We start from the raw sequence: 16972 nt of genomic DNA, 5'->3' as shown, positions 1-16972 counted from the left end.
ATTGCCAAATTTACAAGATTTGATCCAAAGCTCAGTGAAGTCAACAAGACCTACCTGCAGTTTTCAAAAGACTTTGTACTCTACATTCCTAATGGGAGATAAGAATAGGTGATCTCTTTTTCTATAAGAATACCGATCTCTTTTTCCATGCTGTATATGCATTGAGGTCCTTGAAGTTGTTCCATACACTTTCTTCATTCCATCACTATTATATTTTCCTGAAGCAGATTATAGGATTGATGCCAGGTACTATTGGAACTACAAAAATATAATTATGAGTTAATATAGTAAGGACAGATCTCCTGAATTGATATACTATGCATTTAGATTTTGTATCTTATATTACAGACAAACTCAACCAACGGGGAGAATCCAAGCATCAAGAAATCCCTCTTCCCTCTTTTTAATTCAAAGAATAATTTAAAGCATAGTTCTTCTTTGAAAAAGCTTCCTGTAGTCACTCTACCCATGGTATTAATTTTTAAGTACAGTAGCTCTGTAAAACGCTCCAGTAAACTTATTTTACTGACTACAGCAGCATGTGTTTTATTTTCATGGGATCACTTTCTCTTCATGCCAGTTAAGTATCTTGGGCCAGTTCAATAAATTTAAGTAAAGTTGCTTGTTCCATTGAAGTAGATTGTGTCTAAAAAAAAAAAAAAAAAAGAGAGAGAGAAAAAGTTTTTTGACCATTTGTTATACTGAAAATGTAATATACACAGTTCCAGAGAGAGTGAGCCCTGGGACTAGGGCTAAAGAAGGAAAATAGTTGTGAAATTGCCGATGTTTAAATTTTCTCATTCTGTGTCAATCAGGATAAAAAAAAAATAACCTGGTTTGTTTTATAGCTGTATTGGAGATACATTTTGTATGCTAACTGCTCCTTTATATATAAATTTAATTAGATATTAATTATGGATTCTCTGAAAAATAAACTTAACTCATGTTTTTAATATATTTTTGTTTGTGCTGATTGTTCATGATAAAAGGCAGCTTGCATTAAAAATAGGTTAAATTTAATTGTTCTTTTTTGCTTAAAGCTCCTGAAATAAAAGTCTCTGTAAGCTTTACATTGTTGTTTTGCCATAAAATTTGATGAATTTGCATCTTGTCTTTTAGTGGTGTTAAATTTTTTTATTTGTTAATTTGGTTTGAGTTATTTGTGGAGGAGCAGAAAGATGAGGAAAAGCAAATCTCTTCCCTTGTGATGGCAAAATCGGCCAGATGTCAGTTTAGAGATGATTTCGATCTGCTTCAATTAGGAACAAATTCATAGAACTGATCCTTGGTCTTAACTGCAGTATGGAATGCTTTTTAAATGAAGATGACACTCAACAATTCTGTTGTTGTTTTTATTTTATTATTATTTTATTTTTCTTGGAAGCCTTGTTCAATTGCTCTCTCTTACAGCAAATAACACTAACAGCATGCGAATGCTTCAAGGGCTAAGGGTATAGCAACTCTGCATGACCTCCGCAGCCACACTCTTACTATGGGGAAAAATAATGAAAGGACATTGCAATTCTGCTGCAGTGTTGGGCTGTACTTGTGTTGTGTAATTAACTTGGGAAAATGATTTACAGCTATTCTTAAGAAATGTATTAATAGCCCAGTATTTAATGTTTTGTTGCAGATGCCTAGCACTGATGGTCAGGATCTCTTGGCATTACAGAAAGCCATTCATTCTTCTAATCACCAGAGCAGCAGGCAGAAGGATTGGCATCCTGAGAAGATGACAGAAATCCAGCCTCATGTAAGTAGCATTATTGGTTCCCTGTATTTTAACATCACGAAGGTATCTTGACGGGTTTTTACCGGTAAATAGAAAAATTTCATTTAACATTATTTCCCATCCTCCCCAGTCCCTCCTCATTGAATGTAAAAAATCATGTACCTGCGGTACTGCATATTTCTTTGAAAATCTAGACATGGGTGACAGGGAAAGGAGGTGAGACTTTATGTCCTTGTGTCAGTCGTTGAGCCTTTAGAAACGGTGGTTACATGTTTGTTTAGGAGACAAGCAACATTTCAGCACACAGCCGCAGTAGGCACTGCAGCACGGTGGCAATGCCCTCAAGTGGGGCCCTACTGCTGTGTGGCTGTGCCTCACCTGGCACAGGCTGCTGGTTATGCAGGCTGGCTTGTTGGAGCATCGCACTGCATGAATGCAGCTTTATTTTCTCCAGTTCTAAAACCAGCCTGGGGGACAGCGGCTGGGAGGCAGCTTCTGGGCCATGCTCTTGCCATTACAACATTGAAAACTGAAGAGGAAGGTGCAGTGCAGCTGCTGTGTTTGAGGAAGCAAGTTGTTCTGTGAGCTGTGGAATTTAATGGAGCTGCTTTCCTGCAGTTTGTGTACTCAGGCTTACCCCAGCTCTTGCTACTCATTTCAGTAATCCCTTGTGTCTCTTCTCTTTTGGCCTGCTTTACCAGTTAAAGAAGCTGTGAGGGACAAGAGCTGCTTACCACCCCTCTGCAGGCAAACAAAATACCAAACTGCTGAGCTCTGCCAGCCTTTATTCCAGTGGAGATTGTTACTCAAGGCTCCCTCTAACCCCTAGTTGACGTTCAGGAAATTTTTAGGTACTTCGTATTTCTGATATCTGTGCCTCATAAAATGTGGCTGAGGTTCTAAAGTTAATAGCAGAAGTACTGACAGATGGAGAGCTAGGGCAACTGTCTGTGCCTCTGTTTTCATAGGACACAAGGTTAAAATAACCGATGGGAACAAAAGCTTTTTTCTGAGCTAGCCATTCCGTCTTTTCAGGTAGCTGATGGATTTGAATGATAATGAGAAAGCATTTTTCTCAGGTGTGTAGTCACAGCTTGGAAGGAAATATTCCAAGTGAGTACATACTAAAAGTGAAGAAGTCCTGCAAAGTTCAAGATACTTGATTTAGGATATGACAGTTTTGTCTGATATGATACAATCACAGCGAGAGCAGAAGGTCAAGTACTTTCCCCATGTCTTTTAGAGCCAGCCATTAAAATCTCTTCGCAAGCTATTACACCTCTCCTCCTCGAATCATCCTGTCCCTGCCGAGCCTCGCTTCCAGCCCCTACCAAGCCAGCCGGCCAAAGCTGCTTTTTCTGAAGTGCGAATTCACCCCATGAGTCAAAGCTCCAGCAGCGGCAGCAGCAACGCGCGGCAAGAGCCGCAGGCCAAGGGCAGGCCAACGCTGCAGATCCCGAGCCAGCTGGAGCCCACCTGGCACGTCTCCCCCGTCAACAGGAGCGCGAGCGACGGGCCTCCCTACTCCGACCAGCCGCCCTCCAAGAGCGGGCAGAACGGGCACGCGTATAACCGAACAAACCGGTCACGAATGCCAAATCTGAACGACCTGAAAGAGACAGCCTTGTAATTGCACTCCAGGCAGTAGGCCAGCTCGCACGGAGGTCAGCGTGGGGGAGTGGTGGTGGTTCTGGTGATGGTAAGACTGTATTTTCAGCTTTATAAAGGTGTGCAATATGTACATGTGGAGCTATGTTGTTTGGCACCACAGCGAGAGTCAGGGATTATACAGTAAACCAAGTCGAATTATGAATTGCTAGTCATCGGAAATGTCACTGGACGACAGGCAGAGTGTGCCATTCAGGGAGAAAAATGTATTGCCGTTTTCTCTCATTTACATTCCAGCTTAGAGCACATCTCTGTCAGAAAGCTGGGAGACTTCTGGTATGTATTGGCACTTATAAGGGTGAAAACATTCATGTCTAGACCTATGCCCTTACTACATTTTTTGCTGCCTAGTTAAAACAGTGGGGTTTATGTGATAAAAGTGTATCCCCGTTAAGGGTTTAAAGTTAAATTGTATGTCTTAAATTTGTTTTTTAAACTTCCATATTTGATAGGATTTGTAATATTTATTTATGATGACCTAATATCGTACTGTTATAATCATATCTTTTATGTTATAATGTAAAGTTATTTTGAGCTGTTTGAAACATTGTGAAGCAGTGCAACAGCTACAGTAGTTTCTATAAAAAACTAACAGTAACATTTATATATTGCATCAGGAGTATTTTATTCTATATATAAATATATATATATAAATGGAAAATAACTGTCTGTTTTTTAAATATACTCATTTAAAAGAAAAGTATTGTTATGACACTATCTGCCATATTTTTATACATTTGTGATATAAAGTGCAGTATTATACTTCTAATAAAAGGAAGTTGAATGTGGATATAAATGTGACTGTAACAGTATGAATCTTGCTCAGCTATGAGAGCCCAATATTATAGGAATTACTGATAACAAACAAAAGACAACATTCAATTCCAAGCTTTATTATGGGCTATTTTGTTGGAAGTATTGGCTAAATGTAAGAGACTGCAGAACTGTACAGTAATCTAAATGTGGTATGTTCTCCCCTGTGTCCTTAGATTTCCTAATAATATTCATAGGATTTCTGCATCTGCATCGAGAGATTAGAGCCCCGGAACCATTTTATTTTTCCTCTAAAGAGATAAAGTGCCCCGTGACTACAAGCTAAAGCAGGTGCTCTTTCACTTAATAGTAGGGGTGAAAACCAAAGAAACATAGCATGAATTGCAAGTGAAATGCCAAACTTTGACACTTAATGCATAGCATGGCACTGCAGATCATGGTATAAGCTTTTATGCATATGTGTATTTTACATCTTGTTTTAGCAATCTATTAACTAATAAGATAAACACTATTTAAATTAAAAGTACTCTTGCACTTTTCTTATATTTCAGGATGTATTTAAAACTACAAATCTGATATTTGGATATTGAGGGAGAAGGTTGCCGTGCAGCTAAATTTCTCCTTAGATCTTACTGTCCCAATATTCCCATACGCAGTTCAGTGACCAGTCTCAGCAAAATACTAGATCTTGGGTTCCAGTCTCCTGTACAACATTGTTAAAACTGCCTTTACGTTGGTGAATGTCAAGTATAGCGAATATATAACCTGATTCCTCTGTTGCTATCGGTAAAATAAATGGAAGGTGAGTCAGTAGGAGTCAAAAGAGTTATGCCAGTCTAAACTTTGTGCAATAAGAGGAGAGTCAGGCCTGTAGTGTCAGAACAATACAATCTTTCCTATTCAGACACGTTCATTCAACTCCCTCATTACTCTGCAGCATAGTTCATTTTCTATATGGTGTCGTCAGAAGACACTTGTACCTGCAAATATGTTGTCTGTTCCGAGAAGAGATTAACCTGAATGTAAAATTGATGACTTAGCCATAGATATAGTTAACAGAAGTAGCCAGACAGTAAGAGCTGAACTTCCTACTTTGAAAACAATGCAAACTGGACGTGACGTTCAGTACCTCTCGAATCATACCAAAGTTCTAACAACAACACATTTGGCACAAACACTTTGAAAATCTTTGTCAAGTACAATATGAAAGGATGCTACAGCAGGTTTGTGCAGGGCAAAAATTAAGCCTAGTAAATTTGAAAAACTATAAAATAAAAATTCTTTGTCAATTGCCTGCAAGAAATGTGTGTATAATTTTCTATAGATATATATGGTTTATAGTATATTTATATGTGCTATAACATATAGAGTATTTATATAGCATATATAAATACAGTAGACATGAAAGGATATTCAGTTTTTGACAAGTTCAGTGGGCATCCAGGAAGTTTATTGTGAATTTACTAGTCCTTACTATCAGAGTTTAGCAGTTTATTTTAAAAGTCTCTCTTCGATTCACCAGTTCATCACAACTAGACTACTCCCGTTCTCTGCTTTGAAATGGGTTGATGCCACTGAAATCCTCACAAAAGCATTGCCTGGGAGTGGGGCTCTAAGCAGTACTATGTGAATGTCTCTGCATGAGCATTCAGACTAGACTCTTCTATACTTTATGGATATATTTCCTTTTGCCTCTGCAAGATTTGTATCTTGATAGTAAGAGCTTCCTGCTGGAGATGATGCTACTGGGCTACATGTGGCTATTCTGGTTTCTAGCAAGGAAAAATGTTTCCCAAGGTTTTTGTTTGTTTGTTTGTTTGTTTCCCTCAGTATGCATTAAGTTAAATCAGGGTAATCTCTGACTGTACATATAGCTATTTAAAGTAGTTAGCAAAGCTTCAAGAGTGACCTAAGGAATGTTCAAGTATTTATTTGGTGGCCCGTATTTACAGAAAGTTGTTTCTACTTCATACCGCATTTTCATCTCAACTTCAATGAACAGTAACAGATTTAGGTTGAATACTAAATTGTGTTGGATGTATGTAGTATTTTCTTCCTTCTGTTAGAAAGAACTTCCAGCAGCTCAGCCAGCTGGTGCTGGGATAGATTGTGTATTTTTAACCTGGTCTAACTTCCGAATATTTAAAATATTGCTAATGTAATTTCACTGAGGCTTCCAAAGGAGTCTTATTATATGGCAGAGATTTGCTGTCTCAATAAAGGAGAAGATAATTGCAGAGCAAACAATTTTCTAAGTGTGAGCTTTCCTCTTTACTGGTCTTTGAGTCTTGTGCTACATGTTCTATAGATTTACTTACTATAAAGCATCTTATTTAAACAGCATTTTATTCTTTGGCAAGCTGCTTTGCCTTATTATGGCATCATTAATGATGTGAACAGTAAAGAAACTAAGTTTCAGAAATGGATTAGTCATTTTGCAGAACTCAAGCTGCCTAAACCTGTAGATAAGTTTTTACTATAGCTCTTGAGCTCTTGTTAATCGAAAAAGAAGCACCTTAAGCTCATCTTAATTGAAACTGTGTGAAGCTATGTGATTAAGCTGTCCTTCTAGACTGCCATGAAAATGCATTAACCTAAAACAACACATGGGGTTTTTTTAACAGACCTGACCACAGAGAACAGTCCCTTAGGGCTATTTAACGCGTTCTGCTCTGTTATCGCAGTCCAAGATCCCTTGTTCCTCCAGGAGGTCGCCAGCACTGAGCACCAGGACGAGCTCTTGGCAGGAAGTCAGCAGTCCCAGGTTCGATCCAGTCTTTCTAAAAAGTTCCCCATCCCACAGGGCTTGGGACTTGTACCAAGCTTTCATTTCTGATACCAAGTCAGGCCCACCTGAACGTACCCACTCTTTGTACAGATAGTTGCTCTCTTAGATCAGTATTAAAGCAGGCCTCAAACTTCCAGACTTAACACACACCCTCAGATCATCTTCAGGCTTGTCTCCTTCCTCTCTGCTGGACCAGCTTGTTTCGGGGAGCAGAGCTGGAGTGATTCTTCAAGCAGCAGTGTCCTGCGATAGGCTTGTGGACACCACTGGTCATTGCAGTCGGGTCTCCTAAAGGATGAATATTTAGTATAAAAGCCACGTACTGACCTTTGTTTTTTCTTCAAAAGCCTCTCTAACTTAGCTGAGTAGACCACTGTGTTCACCCAGAAAAAGTTATGTATTTTTAACAGTTCAGTGCTGTAATTCCTTGTAGCGAAGGGAACTCTGAAAGCAATGCTGTCATCTATTTAGCTAAGACAAAAAACGGCCGCTTTCGAGGGGAGCCATGAGCTAGAAGTGTTCGGGGTTTTTATTCTTTTGTTGTTGTTGTTGTTGTCTTAATTCGGTAGCGAGACATGCCTCAGAAATACGTACATGTAAGTGATTCTGTGTATGCTGAACACTGTCAGAGACTGGGAGAGTATTTGATTCTCAGTCACACACAGAGTATTAAAAGGATAGCCATATATAATACACTGCAAATTGTGGGGTGGCGATGAATGTTTCTTTTTTCCATTCCAGCTCGCATGAACACTACATTTACCAGTGGGATTTCATCATCAGTCACACATCTGGGCTGTTCATGTACGTAGGCCCACCATTTGGAATAGGATAGGAGTGTCACAGAAGATGCTTGGAAAGGTGAAGTGGTGCCCTATTAAATCATTTTAAATGACCTTTAAATCAGGACACTGGATAAGAACAGGTGCCTTTCCCCAAACAGTTCTCTCCAATGGTGTCATGATACTAACCATTCATTGGCTGGGTTTGTGGTGAATGAGGAGAAAAGCCATTTAACTTTCTGGCCTTTGTTAAAAAGGGAGCAATTTGAGTAAACCCTTTTAATATAACACAGCTTGGGTGTTCTAGATGTTGTCTCCTTTCTCAGAGTCAAACAGCACCAGTGCATCATTGCTTCAGGCTCATCAGGCTAGTGAAGACTTGTACACATTGCTTGGTTCAGATGCTGTAATGAAACTGAAGATCTTCCACCCTGCACTCGTGAAGCAAAGTTCATGATAGTTAAGCAAAGCAAATTTTACAGGAGATCCTCTTAATCTGAAGAGAAAACCTGTCGTAGATAGCCTGTTGTCTCTGCAGTCTTTCGTAATAGCTACTGCGTGAGGCAGAATAGACTGGGTTTGAAGTTTACTTGCTCCAAGCTGTGCTCAGATGCTTATTTGTTACCAGGAATATCCTTGCATACAGTCAACTGATCGGAGCAAAAGGTGACTTTTTTGCCAAACTAAGTGGAAGGTGCACATGAAGTGAGAGGATGAGCCCTCCATACTTTAATGCTGTTGTTCCAGCAGCTCAGATTGCTTCTCAGGCTCTTTTAGAATATAACCCAAAATATGTTGCTAGGCAAAAGTGTCTCTTAAAACATGGCTCAAGGGTCTGAACTTGGAATTTATGACTAAGGCTAAGAGTGACTCTACACATCTCTCGTCTTCTCTACCAGTCAATCTACCTCCTCTCTCTTGCAGAATGTGGTCGAGGTTTGGTTTGGTTTGGTTTGTTTGTTCTGAGTTTATTACTGACGCCAAATTTTGAAGAGATGTATAAGAAGTTTCTTCCTCTAGGTACTGTTAGCAACCAAGTAATAAAATTTTGATGGGCCTTCATCTGATACACTTCTAAAACCTCCAAGCCATCTTAGCTCTCCTTCTAGAATCCTAACGCCATCCTTTGCACTGCTTTGCAGTCTTCCCTTGCTCTTCCCCGTGTGGTTCTCAAATATTGCAGTTGCCTTGTTCTTTGTTCTTTCTCTAGTGCAGATTATCAGGGAGTTAGAGGCCTTATCTACTACTCCACCCTGTTTGCTGTTTTATTCAAACAGCTATCCTTAGACTTGCTCAGGAGTTTCTTCATTTTTATTTTTCATTTCATCTGGGTGAGATACCGTACCTCATCGTGCCCCCACCAAAACACACTGCCTGCCCGGCTTTCTGTTCCACCAGGTTTCTGTTTTACAGGGCATTGCTTCTCTGGGTCCATTGCGAGAAATGCAAGGTGGCATCTTAACTGTACAGGCGTATAAATGCTTTGTGAAGTAACTGCTTCCGTAGAGCTTTCCATTAGCAAAGTTAAAGCATGTTCATAGCGCAAGATGGAAGATGTTATTCAAGTTTCCTATAGCATATGAACCTCTTGGTGTAAACTCTTGACTTGTAAATCCAATGGCAGAGCTTTTAACTGTTTAGTAAGGCAAAAGCCTAGGTGTAGCTGTCTCGGCTTTCCTTTTCTTGTTGCTTTTTTTTTTTTTTTTTTGGCTAGTGCACATCTTAGACTCATACTGCTGAAGGATATGTGTAATCTAAAGGAGTAACATCTATATGCATTTGGTTTGTATGGAACAATAAGCTAAAATGCTCCATGAAACCATAATTTGTTGGGAATTCTATGCAGGCATTTTTAAATCTGGTTAATCTGTTAAGGACTTCCAGGACTGCTTAGATCTCCACTGTGAAAATCTTGAACTCTGAATTTATTTAATTGGGGAGAAAGAAGGAAGAACTAGGTTAAGAAAAAAAATGGATCTTTTTTCACAATCTGCCAATACAGACTATTCCAAAAAATACCAGACTGGGGAGGTTGCTTTGAAAAATTCCAAATTTATGGATAAGATTCCCCAATGTTTTTAACAACTATTAGAAATCTAAAGCGCACAAGCTTTTAAATCTATCATGCTTTCTGTTGTGGAAGGAACGTGGTGTGGTGTTAAATCCTTTTAATCCTGGAATACAAATTGATTTTAAAATGTGTTGAATATTTAAGGATGACTTCATGCAAGTTAATAAACCATTTGTAAAGTGTTTGTATACAACCCTTTGTATCATGTTGTTGGTACACCTTACCAAATTTTTTTTTGGGCATGTATTCCATTCTTAACTTCTGTACAATTTCTATCGTTGCTGTAAATATTCTAAAAGAGAAAAAAAAAATCCTGTGGTAACCTTAATTATCAGCATGGAAATGGTTAATTTTTACTGAGCACAATGTATTTTTGAATGGGCCTTCCAAAATACGTCTTTAATAAAAATGCAGATTTTGCACTAGAACACTGGCATGGCTCGGTGGCTCGTCGCGTTCCTGCCGCGCTCCCTGCGCAGCGCCTCCCGGTGCAGCCATCCATCGGCCGGGAGCAGAGGAGCAGGGCAGGGCAGACGGGCAGCAGAGCTCCTGTGCCCGGCACCTTGATGCTGGGCCCTGATGCTGCTGGTCTGAGAAGCTGGCATGTGTCTGGCTGCATAACGCATTGCTCCCACACATAAACTGAGGCTCTGCTGGGGGGCTGGGGGGGTGTCAGCGATACCGGGGGTTCCCCTTTAGTGTGTCCTGGTCATGACTTTTGTATTACTGTGTACACCTTTAGCAAGCTTTAAATATTTCTTCACCAGTCCCTCATTCTTCAGGGTAATTGGAAACAAGCTGAGGAGCAGGGAGCGTTTTAAAGCTCCCAGCCAGAAATGTAATTGAAATCCTGTTTTCTTGGGACGTGGCTCTGCCCTTAGCACCCCTCTCTGCTCTGACTCTTCTAACCATCTCATGGTAGTGACCCCAGGCTCTCGGTGCCCTTTGGTGCACTCTCTGCAGGGCTCCAGAGGACGGAGCGGCCACCTCCTTGCAGAAGGCCTGGTCAGGCACCTCACCGGGGCAGCCACAGTGTGCTCCACATTGGTCTCCCTTGGGACAGAGAGCAGAGTGGGTGTGGGTATCTCTCTATCTGATGGCCGTTAAGGGGTAATTTCTGTAGGAATGCATTAAGAAAAAGGGAGCTCTTTTAGGAGCTGTAGAGCTGGAGTGGCGGGCCAGAGCTGGTCTCTTATCACGCAATTTGGACTGGGCAAGCTTGACTACTCAGCAGTTTCCTCACATCCCTCTGTAAGCACTCCAGTCTAAAAACTCATGTAATGAAGCTTAAAGCAGCTCTTACTCCTACTTCCTATTTCAAAACTGTTGTGTTTCACAAGTTGCAAAGCCATACCTCGGTCTCCGTAGCTTTGCAGGTAAACTCCTGCAGGATTCTCACTCCTAGAAGATGGCCTTTTCAGCACTGCTCTGCGTCATTTCTGGCTGTCACAGTTGCTCTTCTGGTTAATGGTGATGGGAAGCATCTGTGCCCAAAATGAAAATGACATTGCTATGCTAGGAAAAGTTTGACTTTACGAGGAAAAGCTTTGCATTTGTGTAATTGTGTTTTGGCTGCTTCTGTCATGCTTTAATAATGCCCTCGGTCGCACTCATACTTCAATATGCTGTGTTTATGCAGCGGTGGAAGTCAAGTGCACTTCTAAAACCATTTTAGGACCACTTAATTAATTAAGGCTCTCAGCACCCCTCTTTTTAGATAAGAGGCAGAGGTTAAGTGAATTTCCAGAGGTCAATTAGGAAGCGAGCGGCATAGCTCTGATGCGAAGAGAAACGCCTGCTTTAGCAGGCACCATTTTGATGTTGCAGATAAAAGCCAGCAGCAGGTCCCTTCCCCGTCTAGGCTGAGAGGTGAAGTGCAGGCAAAGGACAGGGCGAGGCAGGACGCAAATGAGCTGTGAAATTTAGTGCATGCCTGTTAGTTCCACCTTTTTTATCACCGTACATTTCAGTCTGGAAAAAGGGTCTGCTGTCCTGTTTGAAACTGGGAGGCTGGAAGAGTGATAGCACAGGTCCTTTCTACCTGCATAGTCTTTCCTTCCTCCGAGCCTTTATTATATCCTAATCTAGGCTCAGGCATGTGACGGCAAATATATTAGCATGGTGTCTTGGTATATAAGGGCACATGGTTCTGCTGACCTTCCCCGTAGAGCTTGCCTGGGCTGCTAGGCTAGCGTTAATGCAGAGCCCCCTGGATTTACTGATTTCTTATTAAGAAAATGTGCCCCTCAACCTATTTGTGGATAGGCAAAACTCATTTTGGGGGAGGGCAGGGGGGAGAAGCATGAGTGATATGGTGACAGTAATAATCATCATTTCAGCAGGTGGGGACTGGTCTTTCCTACATGTCTGTAGACTTCATACTATTGGTATAGTAGATGAGAAGTTTTCAGACTTGTCAGAACAGCCTATTTTTCTGGCAGCTATTATTTTGCTGGGAATCTATTATGGGAAGGGGGGGGGGGATCATGACAGAAACATCCAGCCTGTGAATGAATAAAATGTAATGAATTTCACAGACATCCAAAGGCTTTTCTGATCTTTTTGGTCATATCTCTTTAGTTTTAGTCACATCTCATCTTTTGCCCCACACAGCAGCCATGCAACTCTCTGCCCATAGGGATCAGAAGAGATCACAAGAGGCAGATCACCTGCCTTGGTGCTGCTGTCGAGGCTGTGGCAATAAACCACCCCAATTTTGCTGGCGTGTGCCCCACAAAAATAAAATAAAAAAATAAATAAAAAAAAAACTACAGTAGGGTTTAGCTTTATCGCCAGGCATGGCATAAAGCAATGTTTTATTCAAGAAAGCCCTTCCACTTGCAGGGTGAGTGTTTACACTGCCGGACCATGGCCACAGCACACATCAACGGTGAGATGAGGCAGCTGTACAGGTGGACACCTCCTCATTTCTGTCCCAGAGGACCACGCGGTGCTGGTGGGGGCTCAGCCGCACTTGCCCAGGCATTCGAGGAGCTCCATGCGGATGGCGATGCGCACGTGCCAGCCCAGTGGGATGAGGCGGATGTAGCGGGCCACAATGGGTGGCCGCAGCAGGTTCTGCACTGAGGACGACCGGTCCGAGTTGCCATAGAAAACCTGGCAAGAGAGACATGGGCAGGCAATTCAGGGACCAGTCAGTGTGACACTCACTGTCACTGTGGCAGGGGGATGGCCACAGGGATGGAGCCCTGTGTGCCATGGGGTAAGCCCCGTCCACCCAGCTTCTCCCACAGCCCCCCTGTCTTGAGGTACTTTCCCTCAAGGCCCAGCACTTTCATGCCACCAAGTGCCCCAGCACCACTGCCAGTGGCCGAAGTGCAAGGTCCACCCACCCGGTTGTTCCCGGTCTGGTCCTTGTAGTAAACCCAGTTGAGATTCTCGTCGGTGCGGTACTGCACGCTGTACTTGGTCATCCACTCATCGGCATCGCAGCGCCCTTGCGTGAGGATCCCCGAGATCACCTTCACCTCCTTCAGGTCGATCTGCAGCCACTGCCCGTTGTCCTGGTACTTGGAGAGCCAGGCGCACCTGGGGGGACACCGCTGCACCCTCCTCCGCCCAGGCCATCCTGCCTGCCCCATGCTGCCTGGGGGCTGGCCCCCCCATGCCCACCCACAGGCCCCCCATGTGCACAGGGAGGTATTTTCAGACTCACCCAAAGCCTTGGCCGTTGAGGCGGGCCTTGTTGGCTGTCCATGAGGAGTACCAGCCCGTGTACTGCTCGGGGTTGGAGCAGCTGATCTGGTCGGGGGTGACAGCACCGGACTCAAAGCCCAGAGGCTTGTGGTAGGGGCACTCTGCAGAGCAAGGGAGAAAACATGCTACCATCAGGGACTGAGCTGCTCTGTCTCGGGGTTGTGTTTGCCTGGCTCTTTTGTCAACACCCTCTGTGGTTTCCTTGCACCTCTCTGGCCAGGATGCTCTTAAACCTGGACAACAACCCCTGCTGAATTTTCTACCCAGGGGACACAATGGCTTAATTTCTCACTCCTCTTGCATGCAGTCATTAAACTTCCTAAGTCTGTACTGCTTACAGCATTTTGGGGGGAAGGTTTTATTAAGATGTTGTGATCTCCAAATTTCCTTCTCCCTGCAAGGAGGCACAAGCAGATCCAGGATGGATCCATGGTCCTTGATCCTGCCTCCAGGCTATTCGCATCTGCCTGGTCCTTTAGAAATGTCTGGCACAGCTTTTCTTGCTAAGCTTCAGCTCCTCCATTCACTGTCCTGATATATAGCTGTGCCTATATAGCAAAATTGCTGAGCCTGCTCCAATCATCCTTCCACAAGCATCCTCAGATCTGCATTTTCTCTTATGGGGATTATCTTTGTATTTGGAGATGGTATGGCCACATGGAAAATGTGCAGGTAGTTTTATGCCAGTGAGGTGTAATGCCTGGCCCTGATGAAGGCTCAGGGATCTCCTTGTGAATTTTTGCCTTCAGATCTTCAGGCTACCAAGCCAAACTCCATAGGGGAGCAGGGAGATACTCACTGCATGTGTGGTGCCCTCATGCCATATCAGCATGGCTCATTTCAAGGGAAATAAAAGAGCAAGTGAAGCTCTGTGCAGCTTTGCTCATGGGTGGGTCATTTTCAAGCCCTGGGCACGCTTGACAGACTGGTGTAATGCCTCTTGGTTACAAAATGAGCAGGGTGTCAGAGCACACCCAGAGCACAATGTGACCACTGCCTCCTCTGGCCACTGCCCTTGGTTGGCAAAACGCCCTAGCACGCCAGCAGGACGGTCGAAGTCTCATCAGCAATTTCCGCCAGGCCGGTATCTTGCATGTCAATATCTCATTAACATATTTTGTTCAGTTTGTCCCTCATTAATATATTTTCCCCCAAAAAACGCACAGCTGCTGTCCCGCCTTCCTCCAGGCATGGAAACACCAAGTCCGTTAACAACGGCCAGTACCAGCTGCTTGAAACCTCTGCACCCACAGCAGTTTGCATTTATATGACATTAAAGAAACAATCAGAAGGAAACAGATTAGCTTTCACCTTTCTGAAGGGCTGAATGTGATGTGGTGGCAGGGGTAAAACCATGCTGTGGATTTATAGCCATCTGCCTTACTGGGGACATTTAATCATGCTCCCACCAGCTTCTTCACCACATTAAATGAATTTCAGAAAATAGAAGTCTAGATCACAGGATGGTTTAGGTTGGAAGAGATGTTTAAAGACCATGTAGCTCAATCCCTGTCATGCACAAAGCCCCATCCAGCCTGGCCTTAAACACCTCCAGGGATGGGGCATCCACAGCTTCTCTGGGCAACCTGTTCCAGTGCCTCATTGCCCTCATAGTAAAGAATGTCTTCCTTATATCTAATCTAAATCTGCCCGCTTTTAGTTTAAAGCTATCCCCCCTTGTCCTGTCATTACACTCCCTGACAAAGCGTCCTTCCCCAGCTTTCCTGTAGCCCCCTTTAGGCACTGGAAGGCTGCCACAAGGTCTTCCCAGAGCCTTCTCTTCTCCAGGCTGCACAACCCCAACTCCCTCAGCCTGTCTTCATAGGAGAGGTGCTCCAGACCCTTGATCATCCTTGTGGCCTTCTTCTGGACCCGTTCCAACAGGCCCATGTCCTTCTTTGTGCTAGGGGCCCTGGAACTGGATAAGTTTCTCTGTGTACGAAACTGCTTGTAGAGAGCAGCTGAGGTGGCCCCACATGTTTACTACTTGGAAGGCTTATCTCAAAGGCAGCATGGTTTTTACTTTTAGCAACACTAATCCACAGATCACACAACCGCAATGCAATTAGCAGGTCACCTTCTGGCACACACTGCCATGCTGCACACAGAGACCCCCAAGCAGATGCTTGGTGCCCAAACTGGCTACACCACATAATGCTGTTACTGCTGACCTGAAGGAAACTCATCGAGTGGCTGTGAGGCCATGCAGAGGGAGCACTGCTACCACGCCAGCACAGCTGATCTGCCAACCGTCCCCGGGCAGCATGGTCACAGACAGACTGGGCAAGGAGTTGTGTAACATGCATTATCCAGGAAACAGACCTTGGTTATGCAAGGAGGAAGCCTTCTATTCAGCTACAAGATGATAATTTGTGAGAGCAGTCCCTCACACCCAACCTAGCCAGGAGGTCTGGAGCCACACTTTTCATGTACATGTCCCTTCCCTCAATTGCAGCTGGATCAAACAGAGCCAAATCTGCCACCTACCCTCCTTGGTGCAAGTGACAGCAGGGCAGTACCCTATTTTTGCAAGGCTTTAGACTGAGAAGTGCCTGCCATTAGGGTGACAAAAGGAAGCATTATTAAACAGCAAGAATAGGCAGAGTAAGAACAGGCTGACATCCCAGAAGTAAGCACTGGTAGGGAGCCACCACAAGAAGAAGGACTTCTGAATGGGTTAGCCAGGGCCACCTGCAATTTAGCGTTTCCATAAGGCTTTGCAAGTGCTTTAAATGTGTTGACGCTACCACTTGTGCATGACACCAGGACTTGCAGGAAGCAGGGGGATCCTAAGTGGTTATCTGGAGTGTGTGGTAACCTGCACTTCTCCAAAATATTCTTACACACAGCTCCATGCAAAGGGATACGGTTATACGTGTAGGATATGGAGGTGCAAGGGATGCCTTCTGAATGGAGCGAAACTCAGAAAAGGACAGAAGGGCTGCAGGTACCTACCCACCACCTGGGGGCTTTGTGAAGATGCAGTGACAGAGATGGCTGGCAGGATGGCTGCTCACTGCTGACAGGAGGGATGGAGGGGAAAGGTGATGCTATACATGGTCAGGGGACAGCATGGTGGAGGGGATACGGTCCAGCACAAGGTTGGAACAGAACCGCAGGATCTTGTAATATCCCAAGTTGGAAGAGACCCACAAGGATTGTCAAGTCCAACACCTAGATCTCCACAGCACCTCCCAAAAATCAGACCCTATGTCTGAGGGCATTGTCCAAATGCTCCTTGAACTCTGTCAGGCTCAGTGCCATGTCCATGGGCAGCCTGTCCCGGTGCCTGACCACCCTCTGGGTGCAGACCCTTTCCCTAACCCCCAGCCTGACCCTCCCCTGTCCCAGCTCCATGCCGTTCCCTCGGGTCCTGCCGCTGTCCCCAGAGACCAGAGCTCAGCGCCTGCCCCTCCGCTCCCCTCGTGAGGGAGCTGCAG

At 43.9% G+C, this 16972-nt stretch overlaps 2 protein-coding genes across 7 annotated transcripts in view; one reads left to right on the top strand and one right to left on the bottom strand.

Moving 5' to 3' along the window:
* CDKL5 (cyclin dependent kinase like 5) overlaps positions 1 to 6425 on the top strand; it is a 131227-nt gene extending 124802 nt beyond the window's left edge. For 5 of the 6 annotated variants that reach the window (XM_035323804.1, XM_035323728.1, XM_035323492.1 and 2 more), the window contains 3 exons: positions 349 to 471; positions 1634 to 1753; positions 2976 to 6425. In XM_035323804.1, the coding sequence (XP_035179695.1) occupies positions 349 to 471; positions 1634 to 1753; positions 2976 to 3362 (630 nt within the window). In that variant the 3' untranslated portion in view covers positions 3363 to 6425. The remainder of the gene's footprint in view (positions 1 to 348; positions 472 to 1633; positions 1754 to 2975) is intronic. The other variant, XM_035323878.1, reaches the window with a different exon arrangement.
* A 6175-nt stretch (positions 6426 to 12600) lies between these two features.
* Positions 12601 to 16972, bottom strand: part of RS1 (retinoschisin 1) — a 12966-nt gene continuing 8594 nt past the window's right edge. Inside the window, exons 4-6 of the mRNA XM_035312798.1 lie at positions 13492 to 13633; positions 13169 to 13364; positions 12601 to 12932 (exon numbers count right to left, since the gene is read on the bottom strand). Of these exons, the coding sequence (XP_035168689.1) occupies positions 12780 to 12932; positions 13169 to 13364; positions 13492 to 13633 (491 nt within the window). The 3' untranslated portion in view covers positions 12601 to 12779. The remainder of the gene's footprint in view (positions 12933 to 13168; positions 13365 to 13491; positions 13634 to 16972) is intronic.

This window comes from Oxyura jamaicensis, chromosome 1 (assembly GCF_011077185.1).
Source record: "Oxyura jamaicensis isolate SHBP4307 breed ruddy duck chromosome 1, BPBGC_Ojam_1.0, whole genome shotgun sequence".
Lineage (NCBI taxonomy): Eukaryota > Metazoa > Chordata > Aves > Anseriformes > Anatidae > Oxyura > Oxyura jamaicensis.
This window is presented reverse-complemented; position numbering and strand designations above follow the sequence as displayed.